The following is a 22,487-nucleotide window of genomic DNA, read 5'->3' on the forward strand; positions in this document are numbered from 1 at the left end:
AATACAGAATTATAATATGAAAGAAAAATATCTTAGAAACTTAAGAAGTAAATATATACCATTTCAAATAACTCTGTATCCAAAGAAGAGAAAACTGAAATTATAGGGGCATCTGGGTGGCTCAGTTGGTTAAGCACCTGACTCTTGATTTTGGCTCAGGTCATGAGCTGGTGTCATGAGATTGAGCCCTGTGTGGGGTCTATGCTGGACATGGAGCCTGCTTGGGATTCTCTCCCTCTCTCTCTGCCCCTCCCCACCAACTCTCTCTTTTACTCTCAAAAAAAAAAAAAAAAAAAAAAAAACCAAAACCAAAACAAACCCCTGGTATTACAAATCATCAAATAGTAAGAGAGGTTATTTCATACCTAAGCCCCAATATATAGTCAGATCTCTATACAGAGCAAAATTGTTAACTTTAAATATTCTTATAATTAAAAAAGGAAGGTAAAAACTTAGTAAAACTGTTGATTGATTGATTGATTGTAGGCTCCACCCCTGATGTGGAGTTGAACTCACAACCCTGAAATCAAGGCCTGAGCTGAGATCAAGAGTCAGACACTTGACCAACTGAGTCATCCAGATGCTCCTAAAATAAATATTCAATTTGAGTAATTAATAACAAGAAAACAAAATAAAATATAGGCAGTATGAACCAATAAAAAGAAAAGGCCAAATCAATTAAATACAAAAGAGGGAGAATGTGTCTTTGTGCATATGGACAGGCATATGTACATATATATTTGATTCAAATAAAAGTAATTTGAATACATATATATGTAATTTGATTATAATCAAATTATATACAAAATTGATATACACCAGTTGATACCAGTTGATATATTACTTAGAATATTTTCAGTTTACAGAGATCAATTTCTGTTATAAACATAGAGGGGAAAAGTTTAAATAAAATGTTAGCAAACTGTATAATACAAAGCAGAATTTATTCTATTAACATAATTACTTACATGAACTGATTAATGGAGTAAACCCATATGATTCCTTACATAAATACCAAGAAGATATTCCATAAAATTCTTCAGATATTCTTAGTTAAAATTAAAATGGATTAAAATACAAATAGAAATAAATTAATTAAACATGATAAAAACCAAATTATCAAAAGGCAGCTGTAAGTGTCACAGTGAATCCTGACATGTTGAATCATTTCTATTACAATTAGAAGCAAGAGAGGCATGTCTGTCATTACTATTAAACTTTGTTTCAGAAGCTGTAGTTATTATAGTCATGTAAGAAAATGTGTCATGTATATGTAATATATATGAAATTTTAAAATGGTCTTTATTTGTATATAATGTAATTGTATACCTGGAAATCTCAAGAAACTCCAATAAAATCTATTAGAATTAATGAGTTTATTAAGTTTCTGGATAAAAGAAAAACATTAAAAATTAGCTTTTATTTATATCAACAATAATGGATAGGAAGTTAAAATATAAAAATCAAATCTCATTCACATTGGTGATAAAAATCTATAAAATATCTAGGAATAAATTTATCAGCAACCATATAGAGCTTTGTATTATGAAGAACATAATTTTATTCTGAAAGACACCCACAAATAAAAATGTAATAGAAAGACCTACAATGTGTCTGGATAGGATGACTTAACAATAAGAAGTGAAAATTATCTAAGCTAATAAATATATTTAATGATATTTTATCTTTTTAAAGATTTATTTATTTATTTATTTTAGAAAGAGTACAAGCAGGAGGGGCAGAAGGAGAGGGAGAAAGAATCTTCTGGCAGACTCCATGCTAAGTGTGGAGTCCCATGCTGGGCTTGATCTCACAACCCTGAGATCATGACCTGAGGCAAAATCAAGAGTTGGAAGCTTAACCGACTGTGCCACTCAGGCACCCCTATTTAATGCTATTTTAATCAAAATCTTATTTTAAAAAATTTGACACTAGGAAAATGACCTTAAAATTTATTGGAATAATTAACATCTGAGAAGAGCCAAGAAAAATTTATTTTTATTTACCTACTTATTTACTTTTAAATATTTTATTTTTTTATTTATTTAAGAGAAAGAGTGAGAGAGAGAGAGAGCACAAGCGGGGGTGGGGGCGGCGGCAGGGGACAGAGAGACAAGCCGACTCTGTGCTGAGTGGGAAGCCCAATACAGGACTTGATTCCAGGACCCTAGGATCATGACCTGAGCTGAAGGCAGATTCTTGACTGCCTGAGCCACCCAGGCACTGGAGCCAAGAAAATTAAAAACAAAACTGTTTAGCAACTTGCCTTTCTGAATATTAAAATTCATGTTAAAAGCTACACTGATAAAAGCAGTATATTGGCATGGAAACTGATAAATATATTCATAGATATGTCTGTATATTCAAATATATGATGCTATATAAATAGTGCAGACATGCTTTGGTGTTTATCTGGATGAAAACAGAGCCCTACTTTACATTATAGGCAAAATTAAATTCTAGAGGGATCAAGGCTCTTGTTGTTCATAAATAATATAAAATAACAGCATTGCAATTCAGAGAATAAGAATTAGATAAATTTACTTTTTATAAAAGGCTAAAAGACTAAAAAGTACAAAATTTGCAAAAATGTATAGACCAAAAATTAAAGTTGTAACTTGACAAAGAGCTAATATTTCTATTATGTAAAGAACCTCTAAAGATTAATAATAAAAGACAACTCAAATAAAAAGGGGCAAAACATGAAGGCAAGTATCAGAACAGGAAATGTAAGTGGCTAAAACTCATGAAAAATATGCATTTCTCTTCTAGTAATTAAGAAAATGTAAATGGGAACAAAAACAAAAATTTTGTTTTCATTTTCTCCCCAGTGTGTTGGTAGAGACCAAAAAGAGTAATCATTGGTCATGAGGATAAAGGAAAAGAGGATGTTAATTTATTTACTGTGGAATATTAATTGCTACAATTTCTTTTTTTGGAAAGAAATCTGATAAAACCCCCACCATTTTATTCAGCTTAGTATAGTGTTTATTGATGCAAAAACATATAAATTCTGGAAAATTATTGGCTGGGAAATATTTGAATAAGTTATATATTTAATATTCAGCAGATATTTAAAAAATGAGGCTACAACTATTTGAATTAACCTGGGCAAATGTTCAGGATATATCAAGCTAAAAAATCAATATGTGCCCCATGTTCCCATGTCTGTTTTAAGAAACACACACACACACAAAAACAAAAATAGCAACCAACCAACCAAACAAACAAACAAACAAAAAAAACCTCTATGATGTATTAGGATAGATTTAGGTATATAACAAAATTTTAATATTGATTACCATAAGAGCATGGTACTAGAGGGTGTGTCAATGGTTTAACTGCCTTTGTAATAAAAAGAACTGATTTCCCCCCCAATTTTGTTGAGATATAACTTACATATAACATTGTATTAGTTTAAGGTGTACAATGTAAAGAACTGATGTGTGTGTGTGTGTGTGTGTGTGTATTTGTAGTGAAATGATTACAATAGGTTTAGTTGGCAAACATCACCTCACACAGTTACAAAATTTTTTCTTATGATGAGAAAAATAACTTAATATTTTAGAAGGTTGGCAACTGTGGGTAAGTCCGAAGAGCGTAAAGTAGGAGGTGTAGACCTAGCCCCACCCCTAATTTGCAATGTGACACTTTATGCCTTGATTTTCTCATCTCTTAAGTGTGAGTAGTAGTGATTGTCCTACTTACCAGGCTATAGTATTGTTGTAAAGATAAAGTGAGGGATGAAGACAAACATTACTTGGTTAGAAGATGTTGAAATGCAAGTTATTATCCTCAAGAAAATTCTCTAATGTTCTCAACTTATATGATGCAGGTGACAAAATCATCCGAGGATGCATCTTCCCTTCCCAATGGTGATGTAGTGGGAGAGGTACAGAGCACCGCAGAGGTAAGAGTTGATATCTTGAATCATCTTCCCCCAGACTAGCTTCCTCAGAATGTCTGCTTGGTTCTCATTATTTCTGTCATTCTACTTTACATAGATAGAAGATCTATCTATCATCTATCTATCTATCTATCTATCTATCTATCTATCTATCTATCTATCTATCTAATCATCTATCATCAATCATCATCATTCATCTCCATCCATCATTCATCCATTTATTATCTATCATTCATCTATCATATCCATCATCCATCCTTCCATCCATCCATCATCCATCCATGTATGTATTCACTATCTATCCCCTATCATCTTTTTTTCTCTCTAAAATGATAAAACCTGCCTCCACTTAAGCAACAGAAAGCAAACACTGTCTAAATATCAAATCATTTGGAGTTTTCTTCATAAGCCTTAAGTGGGTGAATTACAAGCTTCTCATTAGTGAGTTTATTTCTTTACCAGGCACATGACTCAGATCTATTGACTTACAACAGCAGGTCCAATGAGCAATATAGGGGATTGGTGATTCTATACTCTAGTGGCTAAGTGACCTAATAAATAGGAAGTCTATGTTTGCTTTGTTTGTATAATGTGTATTCAAATAAGAAAACCATAGCATGTGTAGTTTGCTTTTCCCTTGAAAGTTTATCTAAGGTTAGTGATACCATGGTTTGCTTTACGACCAGGGAACAGAGAAGACTGAAGAGGCTGGAGAAAATGAGGCACAGAAAGAGGACAATGAAGATGCAGGCAACCTCACTGAATCTCAAGAGAAGAATGTGAGTGTTTGCATTTTGCACCATAGTTTTCATTGGATTCAGGTCAACAAGCATTGAAGCACCGCCCAGGTGCCAGGAATCTTCCTAGGCACACTGAAGAGAGCACAGAAGTCAGGAGCTGAGGGTTCATCCAGGAAGGAAGCAGGAGGAACCGTTAACCACTGTGGTCAAGGCAGGTAGGGGACTAAAAGGAAACCAAGGAAGGACCCTGAACCCAGGCCTGGAGGGACAGACTAGACAAGGCTTTAATAATCTGTAATTGTGTTGTTAGGGTTAGGTTCAAGTTTTTTATAAAACAAGGAACCTTATGAGTATTGATGGATTCCCAGCAAAACACCCACCAAGAACACTGCCTGCTTGGGACACAGAACTAGAGGGGTTGGACATTTTGTGGGAAGCCGACAGGAGCTGGGGAGAGAGAAGGGGGTGCCTCAGGGAGGGAAACCCACACTCAATTCAGATCCAGTCATGGGAATATCAGCTGCTCAAAGGTCTGTGATCTAATTCTACAAGCGTCCTAGTTCAGAGGCCACAGGATAAAGGGCAGGGGGTATGGGAGGGCTGGGGTGACTCTAGTTCTAGAATGGCCAAGCTGAGAGAATGGGGAATCAGATGGGCCACTGAGTCAAGGAATACTGAGAATGTAACCAGTAAGTCAGGTAAGGGGAGACCCTGGTGCACAGGGAGCTGAGTGGGTGGGGTTGCTGGCATCGGGCTGAGCCAGTGGTAGAAATGCACTAGGTCAGTTGTAGCAAAGACTGTTTACTGAACCATGATGATTTGCATCTTTGCCTATTTATGATTCTTTTTACCTATTTATAGATACGTAGGCATCTTTTAAGATAGTTGGACTCTCATTCCCAGCAGATGGAATGTGGTTAGGAAGGGTACTAGGGAAACATGCTATGGGCGTGTTGGGGTGGGGGTGGGCATCAATTTGTCTGCATCCTAAGGAATTTAAATTTGGAAGGGCCAGGGCGGTAAATTCCTCATATTTAAAGATTGCTGTTTCAAAGTGTTGATAATTTAAGACTCTTGGAAGTCTTTTGTTTGGAAGAAAGACAAAAATCTTTAATCCTGACCCAGAATTTAGATGGAATTTCATGGCAGTCTGTAAATTCAGAAATAATAAATTTTAAATTAAATATAGTGACAATTTCATTACCCCGTAATTTAAAAATCCATGTTTTTATATGTTTTACAGTGTTATCAATTTATACTTTTTGAAATCCAGTTTGGTTCTTTTTTTTTTTTTTTTCCAGTTTGGTTCTTTTAAAACAGAGAGACAAAGATAAGAAACATTACATCCCAACCCCTTTCTCCTGGGGACTGAGAGGAAGGTAGCATTTTCATAACTACAGCAAGGATGGGTCTGCTTCCTCTTCTCAGCTATTGTTCAGGGAGGTGGTAAGCCATCAAAACCAGCATTTATTATTTTTTTTATTGAGAACACTTTACAAAGTAAATTATAATTTTGTGAATGCTGATAGGAATGAAAAAAAATAATTTTTGTTATTTTCACCTGAGCTGTGATGAAGAAGTGACTAAGTAAAATCATTTTAATTTTGGATGAATGTATTATTCACATTCATGATCAAACTCATTTTTCAACTCTTTAATAATATTCTACATAAAGATAGATTCTGACTTTTTCCAATTTGACAAGTGATCCGTGCTCTTTGACCTACTTTAATCCAGTTATATAGAGGAAAAGAACCCCATGATTTGTCAGTAGGCATTACAAATGACATAATATGATTGCCTTTGGGATTGAATATATAGGGTAATGGATTGAAATTTGAAAAGGAGACAAAACTATCTGATATTTAGAATGGCTGTATTTTGCACTTGAAGAACCTCCTATCCATTTTATTTTTCATTTTTCATTTTTTCCCTCTTATACATTTTAATAGTTTTGGGGTTTGTTCCTATTTATTTATTCATCTATTATCTATCTATTTAAAGAGAGAGTGAGCATGCACATGTGCATGCAGAGGGAGGGGCAGAGGAAAAGAGAATCTCGAGCCGACTCCTTGCTGAGCGTGGAGCCAGATTTGGGGTTTGATCTCAGGACCCTGAGATAATGACCTGAACTGAAATCAAGAGGTGGATGCTTAACTGACTGGGTCACCCAGGTGCCCTTTGGATTTGTTTTTAAAGGTTAAGGTGGGAAGGCCACCTAGGCTGTTCGTCATGACACCTTTTGGCCCACGGTGCCCGCAGACTTAGATAAGGCTTATTTGTAGCAAACAGAAAAGTCAATTAGATTGCTGTGTTTTGCCTCTTTAAAACTTGATTTCCAAAGTACTCGACCCATCCTGGTAGGTTTTTCTAGATGTTATAGCTCAGATCAATCTGATGCTTTTTAGACGAAACTCTGGCTCTGTTGAAAACCACCTGGAGGAGATGTCACGGAGTCTTACCTTTTGCTCCTTCTGGCCCATTTTATTCAAACAGATCAGGGCTCCCTCTGCTTGCTCCCTGGGGGGTAGAAGGAACATAGTACCCGTCGGCCTCCATCTGGTTCCTAAGATGTGTGACAAGAATATCAGCTTCCTTTATTTCTCGAACAGTGTGAGATCTACTTCACGCCTCCACCTCATGCTGGTGGGAACTTCCATCAGGGTGAGGGGCGTTGAAGACCCACTCCCTCCCCAGGGACTTGGGTTATCCCGAGCCATCAGTGGACGGAGGAGAGGGCTCCGATTCTTCGTGATGGTCACTCTGTGACCTGGCTGTCCTGCTGCCTGTAGTAGCTGTTGGGCGCTGGCCCCTCGGCTGGGCAGGGCCCTCTGCCCTGGTGGGATGTTGGTGGACATGTCTCTGATGGAACACAGTGGCTGCCCTTGGGTGCAATGTCCCTTCTCCTGCCCCTCTGTCTTCAGTCTGGCTGCTTCCATCAACCCAACTCCAAGCTTAAGCTCCAAGCCCCATTGTTTAAGGACCATCTAGCTTCACTGCCTCTCCTAGCTAGCCTAGGATTTAAAAAAGCAAGGCCTATCATTTCTTCCTAGGAGCCCAGAACTATAAATCTGCAGCTGTCTTCTTGGAGTGTGGGAGCGGCACTAATGCTCCTCCCTTTCCCCATTTTGTGTGGTATGAGCCCAAAGTAATTCATATCCTAGTAGTCTGTTACACTATGTATGACAAAGAGTACACACATATCTTCACCTTCTATTTTGAAATAATCATAGACTCACAGGGACATTGTCCAGAATCCTGTGTGCCCTTCGCCTGGCTGCACCCAATGCTGACATGTCAGGGAGCCATGGTACATGGTGGAAACCAGACACGTGGTGCTGGTGCCTCTCTGTTAAGTAGACTACAGACCCGATTCAGTGTCCACCATTATTTCACACCTTTCATCTGTGTCTTAAAAACCATTCATTGGTGTGTTAAGAACAGTTTTCAAGTGTATCATGGTAGCAACTGCCTCCAGCAGCTGGCCGTGATAAACCAAGTGATGAACCAGCTAAGTGAGGTGTGGGCTCGTTCATCTGATCCAACTGTCGCACGTGCTCACTCAGGTCGCACTTGATGCCATTTTAATGGGGAGGAGTATTTATCTAAGAATAGCACTCTTGATTTAAAAAAAAAATCAGAAGTGGAGACAGAAATCGTGACTTCTTGAAATGAAACGGCCTCCCCTGACCACCAACCCCAGCATCCCAGCTCTTAAATGCCAGATGCCAGGATGTGCACTACCCATGTGCTGGCAGGTTGGGGGCATTTGGGAGGCAGGATAGTGAACACTGGGAAGACCGTTCATTCATGCCTGAGGAGATCTCCTCTGTTGCTCCAGACCCCAGTAGAGGGGTGACTGTGGTCGCCTTCCCTGCTGGCCTGGAAAGGACAAGGGGCTAGGGCAGAGAGGCAAGGCTTGTAAATGGTACCTGAGGAGGAAAGGAAGGAAGCAGAAGGTCACCCCAGCTTCAGGGCACACACTGGGGAAGGGGCTGCAGACTGGGGGCCTCATGAGCACTTTATGGGAGACTGTACCCGCTGCACCCACTGAAGTAATATTATTTTAAGCTGTGTTCCCTGCCAACTCAGTGGTCCTCTCCAAAACCTTTTAAGACCTTGGCTTGACTGACTACATGATGATGGCTTGCGAAGTCCACTCGGCTTCCTCCAAAACCTGCCCTGAGGAAAGTTGCTTTCTCGAAGGGCGGATGTTGGCTTAAGTTCTCGAGCTGGTAAGTCTCAGGCCTGAAGATCGAGAGAACTCTGCCCTTGTCCCTGACATTTCCAGCCACTCTGAGGCCACCTGCCCTCCTCAGGTCACTCTGGGCTGGCTCTTGGCTTCCTTCCACACCAGCCACCTGTCCTAATCAGCCACTGCCTGACACTCACCACAGCCAACACCTGTCCATAGTCCTGGCCACTTGCCGCCTCTGTGGCCTGCCTCACTGGCCAAGTTCCCAACAAGAATAGTTGCTGGTGAAGGTTTCTTTCTACTTTTGGGGCTTCCCCTGACTAACTTTCTTTACAAGAACAACAAGGTAAAATGATTTTAGGTTGTAGCTTCGTCCAGTGAATGGTGCATAGCCTGTCCTAAGATTTGCAAGAACTTAGCTCAATCGACCATGTGATCACAATGTTCTTAAAAAAAAACCCAGAAAACTTTTTACCAATATAATTTTTTGTTCATCATAAAGGTCCGTGCAAGCATTGAATATGAATGGCTTTTTAAGGTTCTGCCTAATTCTGATATTTTACAATTCTGTGACCTAAGGATGGAGGTTTAAGTTCTGTTTCCATAATATATCCCCTTCCTCCTATGAGGAATTCGAGGCAGAAGTAGCATATATAAATGCATCCATTCAACCTTTTATTGACAGATTGTGCTGCCATATGCCAGGGAGAATTCTGGGTACTGGGGACAGAGCAAGGAAAATGACAAAGTCCCTGCTCCCACAGAGCTTATGTTCTAGTAGAACTGGTGATCGTAACATCTGGGTTCTTCAAAGCATATTTGATTTTTTATGATATTCTTTTTTTTTTTTTAAGATTTTATTTATTTATTTATGAGAGACACAGAGAGAGAGGCAGAGACACAGGCAGAGGGAGAAGCAGGCTCCATGCAGGGAGCCTGACGTGGGACTTGATCCCGGGTCTCCAGGATCAGGCCCTGGGCTGAAGGCGGCGCTAAACCGCTGAGCCACCCTGGCTGCCCCCATATTTGATTTATTTTTGTGGTGAAGTATTTCTATAAATTCTCTGGGCAATTACTTTCCCCATTTAATTAAGAAATTGAGGTCAATTCAGATATTGATGGAGTCCTAGGTCCCTCGGTAACTGCTGCTGGCTAAGCTGTAAAAGTTGAGACTTATGCTTATTCCTGTAAGCCCCCCTACTGTCCTCCAGCCTCCCTTTAAGGATAACCCTATTTTTAACAGTGTCTATCTCGTTGATGCATTTGTTTCAGCTGAATTCAGTTCATACAAATAACTGAATTTAGAAAAATGTGGAACTCTATGTAGCTGATAATTGTCTGTTACATATTTTAATTTGATCTCCTGTGAGTAAGAGGAAAATTAATGTTCTTCAAGATCCAAACAGTTACTGGCAGAGTATACGTTCATTTATCTGGTCACTTAGCACATTTATTGAGCTGACATCTTGGTTCCAGATAGTGGCTGGATCCTGGAGATCCAAAAATGAATAAACACACAAGTCATGCCCCAAGGAGTACACAGACTCGTCAGTGAGATGGATAAATGATGGTCATGGGAACAAAAAAGGGGGGTCCCATAACTCAGCCTATGAGTCAGAAAAGTCTTCCTTGAAAGTGTCATTTTAAGGGACGCCTAGGTGGCTCAGGTGGTTAAGCATCTGCCTTTGGCTCAGGTCATGATTCCAGGGTCCTAGATCCAGCCCCACATTGGGCTTCCTGCCTAGTGGAGAGCCTGCTTCTGCCTCTGCTCCTCCCTCCACTTGTACTCTCTCTGGCTCTCTCTTTCTCTCAAATAAATAATTTTTTTTTAAAAGAAAATGTCATTTTAAGCAGTGCCCTGGAAAGTGTGGCCGATGTGAGAAAGGGGCACATGGTCCACATGGCTGAAATAAAGAGTGGTGAGGGACATGGCAGGGGTGGGGGTGGGGGTGGGCAGGGGCCTGATTGTGATGGCCTTTTGGCCATCCTATGAATAATGGATAGAAGTTCCTTGAAAAGATGGAAGTTTTTCAACATGAGGGAAGCAAAGTAAGGTGTGCTGTCTTTTATTACAAGATACCTGGCCACTGTGTGGAGAACAGGTCAGAGATAAGGAAGACTAGGGCACCGTGCCCTGAGTGAGAGAAGCTGGAGGTCATGGATGGGAGGGCCAAGGCATGGGAAGACTTAGGCAGTGCTAGGGACATCCACTCAACACGTTGCTGAGAAGCCAACAAGCATGGACCTCTCTTTTCTTGGACATTATTTTAGCACTAAAACTTGGTGCGTTGAAAGAGGGCTAAGGATTAGTTTGGAGATTCCCTGTACTAGGCAGACCTGTGGGGCTGACCCGGCCTGGCCAGCTGGAGCAGCCTTTCAGGTTCTGTATTTTGCCTGCCAGCCTCAGAAATCTGATAGTGTGGTTCCGGAACTGGCCAAGGATACAGGGCTGGACTGAGGGATGTGGTGGGTCCTTATCACCGCCTTCCATGATTTTGCCTTTTCTGTTATTGATCTTGAGATGTATCACAGTAGAGTAGGAAGGACACTAAATGAGGGGCCAGGAGCCTTAAAGTCAGTCCTGATTGTGTTGCTTACTTGTCCTCTGACCTTTGGCAAATTGCTTAACTCTGTGGCCTCAATGTCCTCATCTGTCCAAAGGAGGGATTGAGTGAGAGGTTATGGGAATGCAAGATTGCTTTTAGCTCCCCCAAGTGCAAGATTCCGTGAGCTCACTGCCTGAGTAGTAAGGCATGAGGAATTTTTAGGGACTGCTCCCTCCACTTAATTAAAGCGATTTTAGGGATCCCTGGGAGGCACAGCGGTTTGGCGCCTGCCTTTGGCCCAGGGCGCGATCCTGGAGACCTGGGATCGAATCCCACATCAGGCTCCTGGTGCATGGAGCCTGCTTCTCCCTCTGCCTATGTCTCTGCCTCTCTCTCTCTCTCTGTGACTATCATAAATAAATAAAAAATTAAAAAAAAATAAAGCGATTTTATTTATTTATTTATTTGAGAGAGAGAGAGAAAGAGAGAGAGCATGAGCAGGGGGAGATGAGGAGGCTGAGGGAGAGGAGAGAGAGAAAATTTCAAGCAGACTCTGCACTGAGTGTGCAGAGCCTGACACAGGGCTGGATCCCATGATCCCGAGAGCACGATCTAAGCTGAAATAAAGAGTCAGATGCTCAACCGACTGAGCCAACCAGGCGCCTCTATTTGTTTAATTTTTAGACTCAACTTAAAACTTACCTGAATTCATATTTTTTCTTCAATTCCTATTTATGGACCTAAGGAAGAGGCGAGAGAGACAGTGACAGAAGAGGTACAGTAGCATATTTAACAGTGGTGCTTAATAAAAACATCTTTTAGGTCAGAGAATTGCAGCTTAGCCATGTTCTCTTTGTTCTTCATAATATGAAGAAGCTGATGTAGCTGGCATCCCAGAAAATCCTCCTTTAGCCTGCTGAGAAGGGAACTTTAGCAAGTTGGAGGTAAATGTAGCAAAGAGACGTGGATGGAGAAATAGGGTGTGGTCATGGACCATTCCTGAGCCTCCTATGGGAAGGTGTTGTCTGCAGAGTTGGGCTGGGCTGGACCAGGTCATGCTTCCATTCTTCCCCTCCTCCTTCCTGGGTAGTGTGTACAGTTAATGCAGCTTGCATGGTGTTTAGCAGTGTTGTTTTGATTGCCACCTATTCAACTTATTGGTGAGGGAAGGATTCCGTTCCTATGGTCATGGGGATGGCTGATACACAGAACCTGACACTGGGCAGATGAGATTGATGGCAGTTTATTACATATTCTCCAAGCCCAAGGGATGAGAACATCAACACAGTGTAGGGACACAAGGGGAGCACTTGGGACAGTGTGAACAGTTGGGGGTGTGGGAGGCAGGCTTTGTGGTATCAAGAGGGCAAAGTGTGCCTTGGTTCACATGGAGGATGTGATTGGCTTGTTGAATAATTCCAGGGGATGGACAGGCACTGTGCCCGGGTACTCGGTTAAGCAGGCTGCTTGGGTAGGAGACCTAATCCTAATCTGTGGGAGCTTTGGCCGGTGTTTAGGCCATTTCTGGCCTTCCAGATTTTACTAGATGTCAAGGTAGCATATAACACTGAGGTCAATTTTAGATGTTTCACTATAGCTGTGTGTCATAGAAACTATGAAGTTTAAACATGCAGCTCCTCTTTAAGTGTCTGGAAGATATGTGACATTAGGAAACATAACATGGTGGGAACCTATCCAGGGAGAGCATTACTGATTTGGGAAGAATTTCTAACCTGCCTCTTCATCTTGAGGTTATATTAGAGCACTGGTTCTCATCCACTGGTGTGCAATAGAGAGCCTCCTGGAGCCTGTCTCCCATGGCCAGTGGATGAGACCCTGTAGGCCTTGGTCTGGCATGCCTTCAGTTGTCTGACAGAGTTGAGGTTGAGAGTCTATTTTCATTTTAGAAGGCCAGGATTGAAGGGGATGAGAGATCACGTAGATAGCAGGAGCCTCCAATTCGCTGTTCGGGGCATTGCCTGCCTCTTTGCCATCCTCCTAAGCCCATAAGAGAAAACACTCACTGAAAAGAAAGAAAAGGATTATAAAAGGAATTAAAATTAAGGATGTAAAGGAAACATATGCATTCAATAAGATAAAGGATTGAAAAAAGAAATGTCTTCTATGAATAAGGTAGAGTAAGAAGAACTTAAATGTAAAAGAATCAAGAGTCACAGAGATAAAAGATTAAGAATCCTACAAAATAAATATTCAAGAATTAAGAGTACTGAGGATATAAGATTTAAAAGCACAATTAAAGCATTAAAAGATAAGCTGGAGGGGCTCTTGGGTGGCTCAGCCAGTTAAGCCTCTGACTCTTGATCTCAGCTCAGGTGTTGGTCTCAGAGTTTTGAGTTCAAGCCCCATGTTGGGCTCTGCTCTGGGTGTGAAGCCTACTTAAAACAAACAAAACTTAACTAGAAAATAGTATTAAAGCTATTAAAGATACAAATTAAGGAAATAAGATTTATCCTCTGTAATGGAATGCAATCTATTATTGGGTTGGCTGATAGGTTTGTTTATGGAGTCTGTGCTTAAATAATAACCAACATTCCCAGGTACAATGGAAGACCTCAAGTCCTAAGTTTCGAACTGAAGGTGGTTTGACCAACTGAAGAAGTCACTTCAAGTGCTCAGTTATAAAAACGTAGAGGCTTAACACTTTTACTCTAACTTGAAATATATAAACGTATACTTCCTGCCATGTTTTTGATGTGAGATAAAGACTATTTCTTTAAATAAGAGTCCAATGATTGGAGTTACCTGTTGTCTTTCTTTTTTTTAAATTTATTTTTAAATTTATTTTTAATTTATTTTTTTTATTGGTGTTCAATTTGCCAACATATAATATATCACCCAGTGCTCATCCCATCAAGTGCCCCCCTCAGTGCCCGTCACCCAGTCACCTCCTGTTGTCTTTCTAACATAAACATAACTCATTTTGTCTGTCTAGAAAATTGGTTTTGGCTTTTTAAAAATAGAGCAGAAATTTAAAAATACAATGCAAGCTAGGTGCATAATCTCTTTGGGTTTTGTGAGTCTTCCCTGCCATCCCAGCTTTTTTTTTTTTTTTTAAGATTTTTATTTATTTATTCATGTGAGACAGAGAGAGAGAGAGAGAGAGGCAGAGACACAGGCAGAGGGAGAAGCAGGCTCCATGCAGGGAGCCTGATGCAGGACTCGATCCTGAGTCTCCAGGATCACGCCCTGGGCTGAAGGTGGCACTAAACTGCTGCGCCACCCGGGCTGCCCAATCCCAGCTTTTTTGATACCTCATTTGATGACAAGTTTTTAAGATGACTTACATGTACAGAGTCTTTTCAAAGCATTCCGTTAAGTTCACATAGAAAACAAAATATCCTTTCATATTCTGATTTCCATGATGCTTATGTAAATGATGTAATTACATTAGACTATAACTTGCATGCACAAAAATGTGAATAAACATAATGCACCCTGGAAAATGAAGGCCTCAGTGGGTAGTGATGCCAAGCCTACTCCTTGGGAGTGCTCATCATGCTCTGGTTATCAATTGATGTGATTTAAGGGAGGGAATAGAGATTGTGTTGGAGGTTCTCAAAGTGGGTTCTCAGAGCAGCAGCAGTAGCAGCAGCCGCCACCTCGCCTGAGAACCTCTGTAAATACAGATTTTTCAGGCCTGGCCCCAGCTCTCCTGAATCAGAAACTCTGAGGTGCAGCCCAGCAAACTGTGTGTTAGCAAGCTCTGGTGTTTCTGATGCCCCAGAAAGTCTGAGAAGCACTGGATTAGGTCATAAATTCTAGGTCACCTGAAGTGTTGGCAAGGGAGTTGGATTGCAAGATCTACTGTTTCGATGCTCATTGTAAAAAGTCCATCTAATTTCATTTTTATTTTTATTTTTTTTTAATTTTTATTTATTTATGATAGAGAGAGAGAGAGAGAGAGAGGCAGAGACACAGGCAGAGGGAGAAGCAGGCTCCATGCACTGGGAGCCCGATGTGGGATTTGATCCAGGGTCTCCAGGATCGCGCCCTGGGCCAAAGGCAGGGGCCAAACCGCTGCACCATCCAGGGATCCCAGTCCATCTAATTTCAAAGACAATACTGTTTGTTTTATATTAAGAACTCGTGTTTAGTAAAAAAAAACAAAAAACAAAAACCAAAACAAAAAACCAAAAAACAACGAAACCCAAACCCTTAATTTTCTTTCAGTGATTGAAATGAGTTATAGGAAATGAGAAGGGGGAAAGAGACCCCAGACCCGGGGAGATCTGTAACTCGGCTTAAGTTTTTTACGAATGAATTCTCTTCTTTCCCTTTCTTTTCCTGCTTGCTGAAATATCCTAATGCTTCCTGTTTAATTGTGAAAGCTTCCAAGAATGAGCTTTTGCTTGTTTGAGAAATTTTGTTTTGCTTTCTATTTGTGCTGGGGCAGGGACTTCATTATAAGGAATTTTGTGATAATTTTCATTAATTTAACACTGCAAGGGCAGCATGCTATTTTTATATTGCTGCCGCTGTGCAAGGGGTGCTATGTGTCAAAATGAAGCCGATTGCAATTCTTGCCCAGCTGCTTGCTTGTTGAACCTGTGGCTCCTTAGCTGGGCATTTGGAGTAGTTTTTTTTTTTTTTTTTTTTTCGGAGTAGTTTTGAATTTAAACCCTCACAGGAATGGAATCATGTCAGTGTGGAGAGGAATCAGTTGAGAGAATGTTAGAGGATTCTGAGGGCAGGTCCAAAGGGACATTCTCGGATTCTCCCTCTTATTCCAGCTCCTCAGGTTAGCTGACTCTCAGTGACTTCCATTGTAATCAAGAATGATTTTAAGAATATTGTGAATGAACTTTTTTGATTAATTGTTTTAAAATACTAATCAGAGAGCTAAATCAAAACAAGAACCGAAGAAAAGGAAAAATAATTTACCAAAAATCACCCAGTGTATTGTCTCAGTGTTTCATCAAGTCCTTTGTTGCTGAAGGTCATCAACATTAAAGAGAGTCCCAAATGTCATAAGAAATTCCCCTAAAAAACCTTTTATTGCTTTTTTTAAAAGATTTATTTATTTATGTATTTATTCATGATAGAGACAGAAAGAGATAGAGAGGCAGAGACACAGGCAGAGGGAGAAGCAGGCTCCATGCAGGGACCCCGATGCGGGACTTGATCCTGGGTCTCAGGATCACACCCTGGGCCAAAGGCAGGTGCTAAACCGCTGAGCTACCCAGAGATCCCCCCTTTTATTGCTTTTTATTTTTTTATTTTTTTAATTTATTTATTTTTTATTTATTTTTTTATTTTATTGCTTTTTAAAGTTAGAAATAGTTCATGATTGGGCATCTGGGTAGCTCAGTCAGTTGAGCATCCTCTTGATTTCCACTCAGGTCATAATCTCAGGGTCATATGATAGAGCCCAGCACAGGGCCCTGTGCTCAGGGTGGAGTCTGCTTGTCCCTCTCCTCCCCCTCTGCCCTCCCCCTGCTCATGTGCATACACCTGCTCTCCCTCTCTCACTCTCTAAAAGATATAGATAGATAAAACTTTTTTAAAAAAAGGAATAGTTCATGATCTTTATTTTTTAAAAATTTTATTTGTTTATTTTTAGAGCAAGAGAGTGTGAGTGGGAGGGGGACAGAGGGAGAGAAAGAGAATCTTAAGCAGGTTCCATACCCAGCATAACGGTACTTGGGGCTCAATCTTACGACCTTGAGATCATGACCTGAGCTGAAACCAAGAGTCAGATGCTCAATCAACTGACCCACCCAAGGGCCCCAGAAATAGTTTATGATCTTTATAAAAAATTTAGAAAATACAGATTAAAAAAATAAAATGAAAATAGTTTGTAGCCCAATTACCTGGAGTTAACCGCTATCTACACATACACACACATCAAATCTTGATGAATACTCTTTTGTAAGCTACTTTCATTCATGTAATGTGTGTATATTTTTTTTGGGGGGGGAGAGACAGTAAATATAGATCTGCTTCATTATTTTTAATGTCATTTTGTCAAATTAACCCCTGTTCCTAGGCCTAAAGGTTATTTCTAGCCTATTCTATGCTCTGCTTTTTAAAGTTATAGGTTACATCCTTCCAATAAGTAGCTTCTTTGTTGTTAGACATGTTTCCATTTTTAAAAATCCCATTTTTATATATAAAGATAAGAGAAAGATGCTACTAATTTGGAGGTAGTTTCAGGTTATATGTATGGGTTGCTGATGACTTTGGCTTGAAAAAATTAGATTGCTATAACAAAATATAACCAACTTCTACATTTAAAAGCTTCATCTTTTTCTGATAAGTTCTGTTTGCCGAGATTTTTTCATATTTTTTCTTCTAACTGCCTCCCAAATTTTTAAAGGTAATTTGATGAGAATAGTGCATTAATATGAGTAAAGACTACATACTTAAGAGAAATCATGATACTCATTAGAATTAATGTAGTGCTCTGCAGCACCATTCCAAATTGTGGGGTGTGTGTGTGTGTGTGTGCTGGGTGTTGTGTGTGTGCTCTGTGTTGTGTGTATGATGTATGTTGTGTGTAGTGTGTGTGTGCTGGGTGTTGTATGTGCTGGGTGTTGTGTGTATTGTGTGATGGGCACGTGTACTGTGTGATGTGTGTGGTATATATTGTGTGTGTGATGTATGTCATAGGTTTTTTGTGTGTGATGGGTGTTGTGTGTATTGTATGTGTGATGTGTGTGTGTGAGTGTAGGGTAGGGGTGTGTGAGAGGCCCTCATCTCTAGTCTGAGAGTTTGTATTTCTTTCCTCGCTGTATCTGTGACCTTTCTCAAAATTAATGAAATTTTTGTTAAAATTAGACGGAAGAGATCACTGATGAGGGAGCAGAAGGGGAAGCAGAGGAAGAGGAAGCTGAGAAAGGAGAGGAGGAGCCAGAAGAAGAAGAAGAAGCAGAAGCAGAAGATTCTTAGGCCTTTTCATGCTTCATTTCTCCCCTCTTCCAGGTAACCACATGGTCCTGGGTTGTTACAACGTTGGGCTGATGCTGCCTCTCCCTTGGTGATGGGAGAAGGACCCCAGGTCAGGCCACGCGGTCTTCCCCGGGCCCCGGTGGCTCTGCTGGAGCCACAGGGCTGCTCAGCTGCCCCCCACCCATCCCGTGGGTGAGGGTGTGGAAGGCCATGGTTTATATGATTTCCAGGAAATGTGTACCCTAGAGGCAAGGCGCAGTTGGCTTTGTGTTATTTATTTCCTCCTCTTCCTCTGCGTGACCTTCATTTAGGGGAGAGCACGGGGAGTGTTCTGTGACCGTTGTTCTATTACCCAGACTCTCCTGCTGCCCCGGATATACGTACACGTCTATAGGGGAATGACAATCGAGTTCACAATGGTGGCAATAAATTACAGCCTTGAAAAATCACAACGCTGGCTCTTCTTGAAGGAAAAATACTGCTGCTCGAGATTGAGTGATAAGTACTTGACAGACATTTTCATTTATCAAATATTAACCGGAATGCTCGTGTAGAAACATCATGGAATATGGTGAAAATCACCTTAGTTCCTTGGACAAGTATGCTCGCCGCCTTGTCACTGTAAACTTCTGACAATGCAGGATAGTTATGTAATTCTGCAAGTGCTGTGTGAATACATTAATAAGATGATGATAGTATCTCATGAGAGTGGGTATTGAGGACAAATATTGTGGGCCATACAGATAAGACATGGATGAAAACAACTCGAGATCAGTAAGTGCTGCAGCGATCTCTGGCTATCGCAGACACTTAGCAAATGCCTATGCAAGAGTTGTATTCTTAAATAATATTAATAAGAATATTATTTAACCTTGTGACCAAATTTGAGGCAGCAGATTATTCTCTAGGGCGCTGAGGTTTGCTTTGGTACTCTAAAGGTTCTTTTCAAAATTGAAATTAAAATTAGAAAAATTCTTTTAGTCTCCTTACTTACTAAAAGTTTGTTTAGTCTCCTTGCCTCCAGTGAAGCACACAAGGCAGATTTGGGAGGTGCAGATATCGGGGATCTGGGGAAGGAGAGATGGAAGGTGAAGCATTGAAGTGTAGGGTGGTTTTTCAGTAAAGGCCTGTGGTGCATCTCAGAGCCCTGTCTCATGAAGGGTCGACAAAAGTTAAGCAGAGGAAGGAAAAAGAAATCCCCGGTGCTTTGTAAATATTGGCTGAGAAATAGCTCCGCTCTATGCACCAAAGACCGATTTGATTAGTATGAATCTCCCCCCTTGATATACTGATAGTCACTTATGCATAAAAAATTGATATAAATTTTTTTTTATTAAAAAAGCGTAGCCCATTCTTATCAGACCATGCAAATGTCACTATTCATTTATGTAAATTACAAAGGAAATCTAGCCCATCATTTGACATTTCACAGGTGGTTTCTTTCATGTTCTGGACATACAGACCTCACCTTTTAAGGCCTACTGATTGTCATTTTGGAAGTAATCCCATTTCTTTTCTTTAAAAAAAAAATTCTTCTGTTGTTACTATCGAGAAATCTGTTGTTAATCTTATTAGTGTCCCTTCTTAGTGTCTCAATTTTAAGGAGTAGTTTGGGACACATTTTTTGAAAAAAAAAATGAGCAAGTTTGCTTTTAGAAATTCTATCTGAAGAATATTGGGAAGGAGAAATATCCTGATTATTTCTTCTTCTACCAAAAAGCCCCAAACAGTAAAAACTCATAAGTACTGTTTAAAATCCATTTCTATTCACCCTGCTTATGAAGTTCCTTTTATTTTATTTCTTAAAAGATTTTATTTATTTATTTATTTATTTATTTATTTATTTATTTATTTTTAATAAATTTATTTTTTATTGGTTTTCAATTTGCCAACATACAGAATAACACCCAGTGCTCATCCCGTCAAGTGCCCCCCTCAGTGCCTGCCACCCAGTCACCCCCACCCCCCGCCCTCTGAAGTTCCTTTTAAAATCATGCAATTTTATAGTGTGATAACGAAAAAAATACGTTGATTGTGAAGTGGCACAGCTGAGAGCATCCTTCATGGAGCCAGATGGCTTCACAGACTGATTCAAAGGAGGAAAAAGAAAAGGCAAATACAGCTGTGGCCAGCAAGCACATTTGCCTGTTCCACCGATTCTGTAGTTTGAAATCCCATCCACAGGAGTCTGTTGTGAGGTCAAAATGCCTGATAGTGAAGGAGTGACTCAAACACCTCCCTAAAATCCCACCCCCCAACCCTGGAGAGATTCAGTATCCTTTCATATGCAACATGGCCATGCAGTCATTCATTGAACTGGGCACCACGCCATTCAGTGTCCAAAGCAAACCCATCTCTTAGCTCATGGAGAATCCAGGTGTTTTATTTGACAAGGTTTCACTTTAGGGGAAACTTGGAGAAGCCAGGGAGAACAGGGAATGGAATGGTGAAGGGATTCTCATATCCCATGTTCAAAATTGATGCTAACTTAATGCTCCAGGAGAAATCATCTGTAGTATGAGACCGAATGCTACCTCCCCAGGGGCTGCTGCTCAATACTGCCCTGCAGTCAAGGCATGGGCCATTTAAATTGCCCTCTCCAGTTCCGAGCTTGTCAATTTGGCCTCTCCATTCTCCATGAAATTTCAGTGGGGAAACTGCCATCAGAGATGTTGACTTCCTTAGGGTGTTTGATATGTGTTAGTACAGAGAAAGGATATAAACCTGATCTGGGTTTCCACGAAAAGAAATCATTTAATTTTTCTTTCCTTGCACTTGGAAGCAAAGGGTGAGTAGTGCTTTAGAGAGTAAAAGGGAGCACTTGCCTCTAACACGTGGTAAGTAGTGAAGATCGTGGTAAACATTGGCTTTCTCTCCTGACGTCCTCTCCTTACTATTTCCCCTTTCTTTTAGAAAACTCAAGCCATGAAGCAGTATTTCAACTGTCTCCCCACAAACCAAACTCAACAAAATGCTTTGGCGTGAAGCTAGCACCCCTCTCTCGGTACACCCGGGGTTCCCCGAGGAATTGTACCTACCTGACATGGTTAGATGTACGCGGGTATGTCTATCTAATCTTAGCAACGTGAGAGTCCATGTGAAGACAACTCCTCCATACCTTCATGTGCCTGACATCTTTGGCTTTTGCTTAATTTTTTTTTTTTTTTTGCTCTGCATGAATAGATCTTCTTACTAATACCCTGAAAAGAAATGATTTTGAAACATGATTTCCAAATATAGAACTTCTCTTTGTGATGTAATAAAAGCATTTCTTCGTATGTGCCTTATGCCACCTGTCTCAGAATGAGCTGAAAATAAAGAGCTTTGAAAATAAAGAGCTTTCCAGAGAACAATCATACAAATAAAGATTAATAGCGGCTATCTTCCCCGAGGAACATTAATTTCTTTATTTATAGTCTCTACTTGTATCCGGCTGAACTCAATGTGTCTGTTGCCAAGTCTGAATCCTTTGCACAACCTTTCTGTCTGCACTGGGACGGGCATTTTTTGTTGTGCTGGTTATTCAGCTCGTGTTTTCAAATGGCACTGGTTGTCTTGTTACATCATATTTTGTGTGATACACACAGCTGTGCACATTATCTCCAAGGCCTTTTTTAACTGTAAGCCTGCCATCCGCTTGTGTAGAGATGACAGTAGGGACAGATAGATTTGCACCCCAGTGTCTTTGCACGTTTCTGCGCCAAGGGAGTGGCTGCTTCTGTTCCTCCTGCCTCTCATTGATTTGCAGCCACGGCTGCGAGGTGCAGAGTGCACGTCTGTAGTTGTGCCTGCTGATGCCAGGGTCCACCGAGAGCTGGTCCAGCCCCGACGACTTGCACACCAGGTAGGCTGGCAGCGTTTCTGTGCTCACGTACCCCATCTCAGTTTGTCAAAGGGATTTTTCCTTTCTTGCAAGGTTTTGTTGACACCCCTCCCCTCTCGTATCTGTGCTGGTCCTTGTATTTCTCTTGCTGCAAGCAGTGCTTCCGTTCTGTCAGAAGAGCTTGTCCCCCTCCATGTGGTCCTATTTAAAGGCAATTATGGCACTTCAACTCGAGGTGGCCATAAACTTCACCTCCTCTTCAGTCTGCCTATTGATTTTGCAGCCAAGGCTGTTTGTGTCATCCGGGAACGTATTGTGTGTTGGCAGAGATTGTGTGCATCACAGGGACTCTGAGAACAGCTCTTTT

At 40.6% G+C, this 22,487-nt stretch overlaps 1 protein-coding gene across 1 annotated transcript in view; it reads left to right on the forward strand.

Annotated features, from left to right (window-relative positions):
* The window catches only part of SH3BGR (SH3 domain binding glutamate rich protein), a 55,749-nt gene extending 34,117 nt beyond the window's left edge, over nucleotides 1–21,632 (forward strand). Inside the window, exons 4-7 of the mRNA XM_077879241.1 lie at nucleotides 3,836–3,910; nucleotides 4,594–4,686; nucleotides 18,187–18,330; nucleotides 21,211–21,632. Coding sequence (XP_077735367.1) covers nucleotides 3,836–3,910; nucleotides 4,594–4,686; nucleotides 18,187–18,297 — 279 coding nt within the window. The 3' untranslated portion in view covers nucleotides 18,298–18,330; nucleotides 21,211–21,632. The remainder of the gene's footprint in view (nucleotides 1–3,835; nucleotides 3,911–4,593; nucleotides 4,687–18,186; nucleotides 18,331–21,210) is intronic.
* Nucleotides 21,633–22,487: the final 855 nt, after the last annotated feature.

This window comes from Canis aureus, chromosome 30 (assembly GCF_053574225.1).
Source record: "Canis aureus isolate CA01 chromosome 30, VMU_Caureus_v.1.0, whole genome shotgun sequence".
Taxonomy (NCBI): domain Eukaryota; kingdom Metazoa; phylum Chordata; class Mammalia; order Carnivora; family Canidae; genus Canis; species Canis aureus.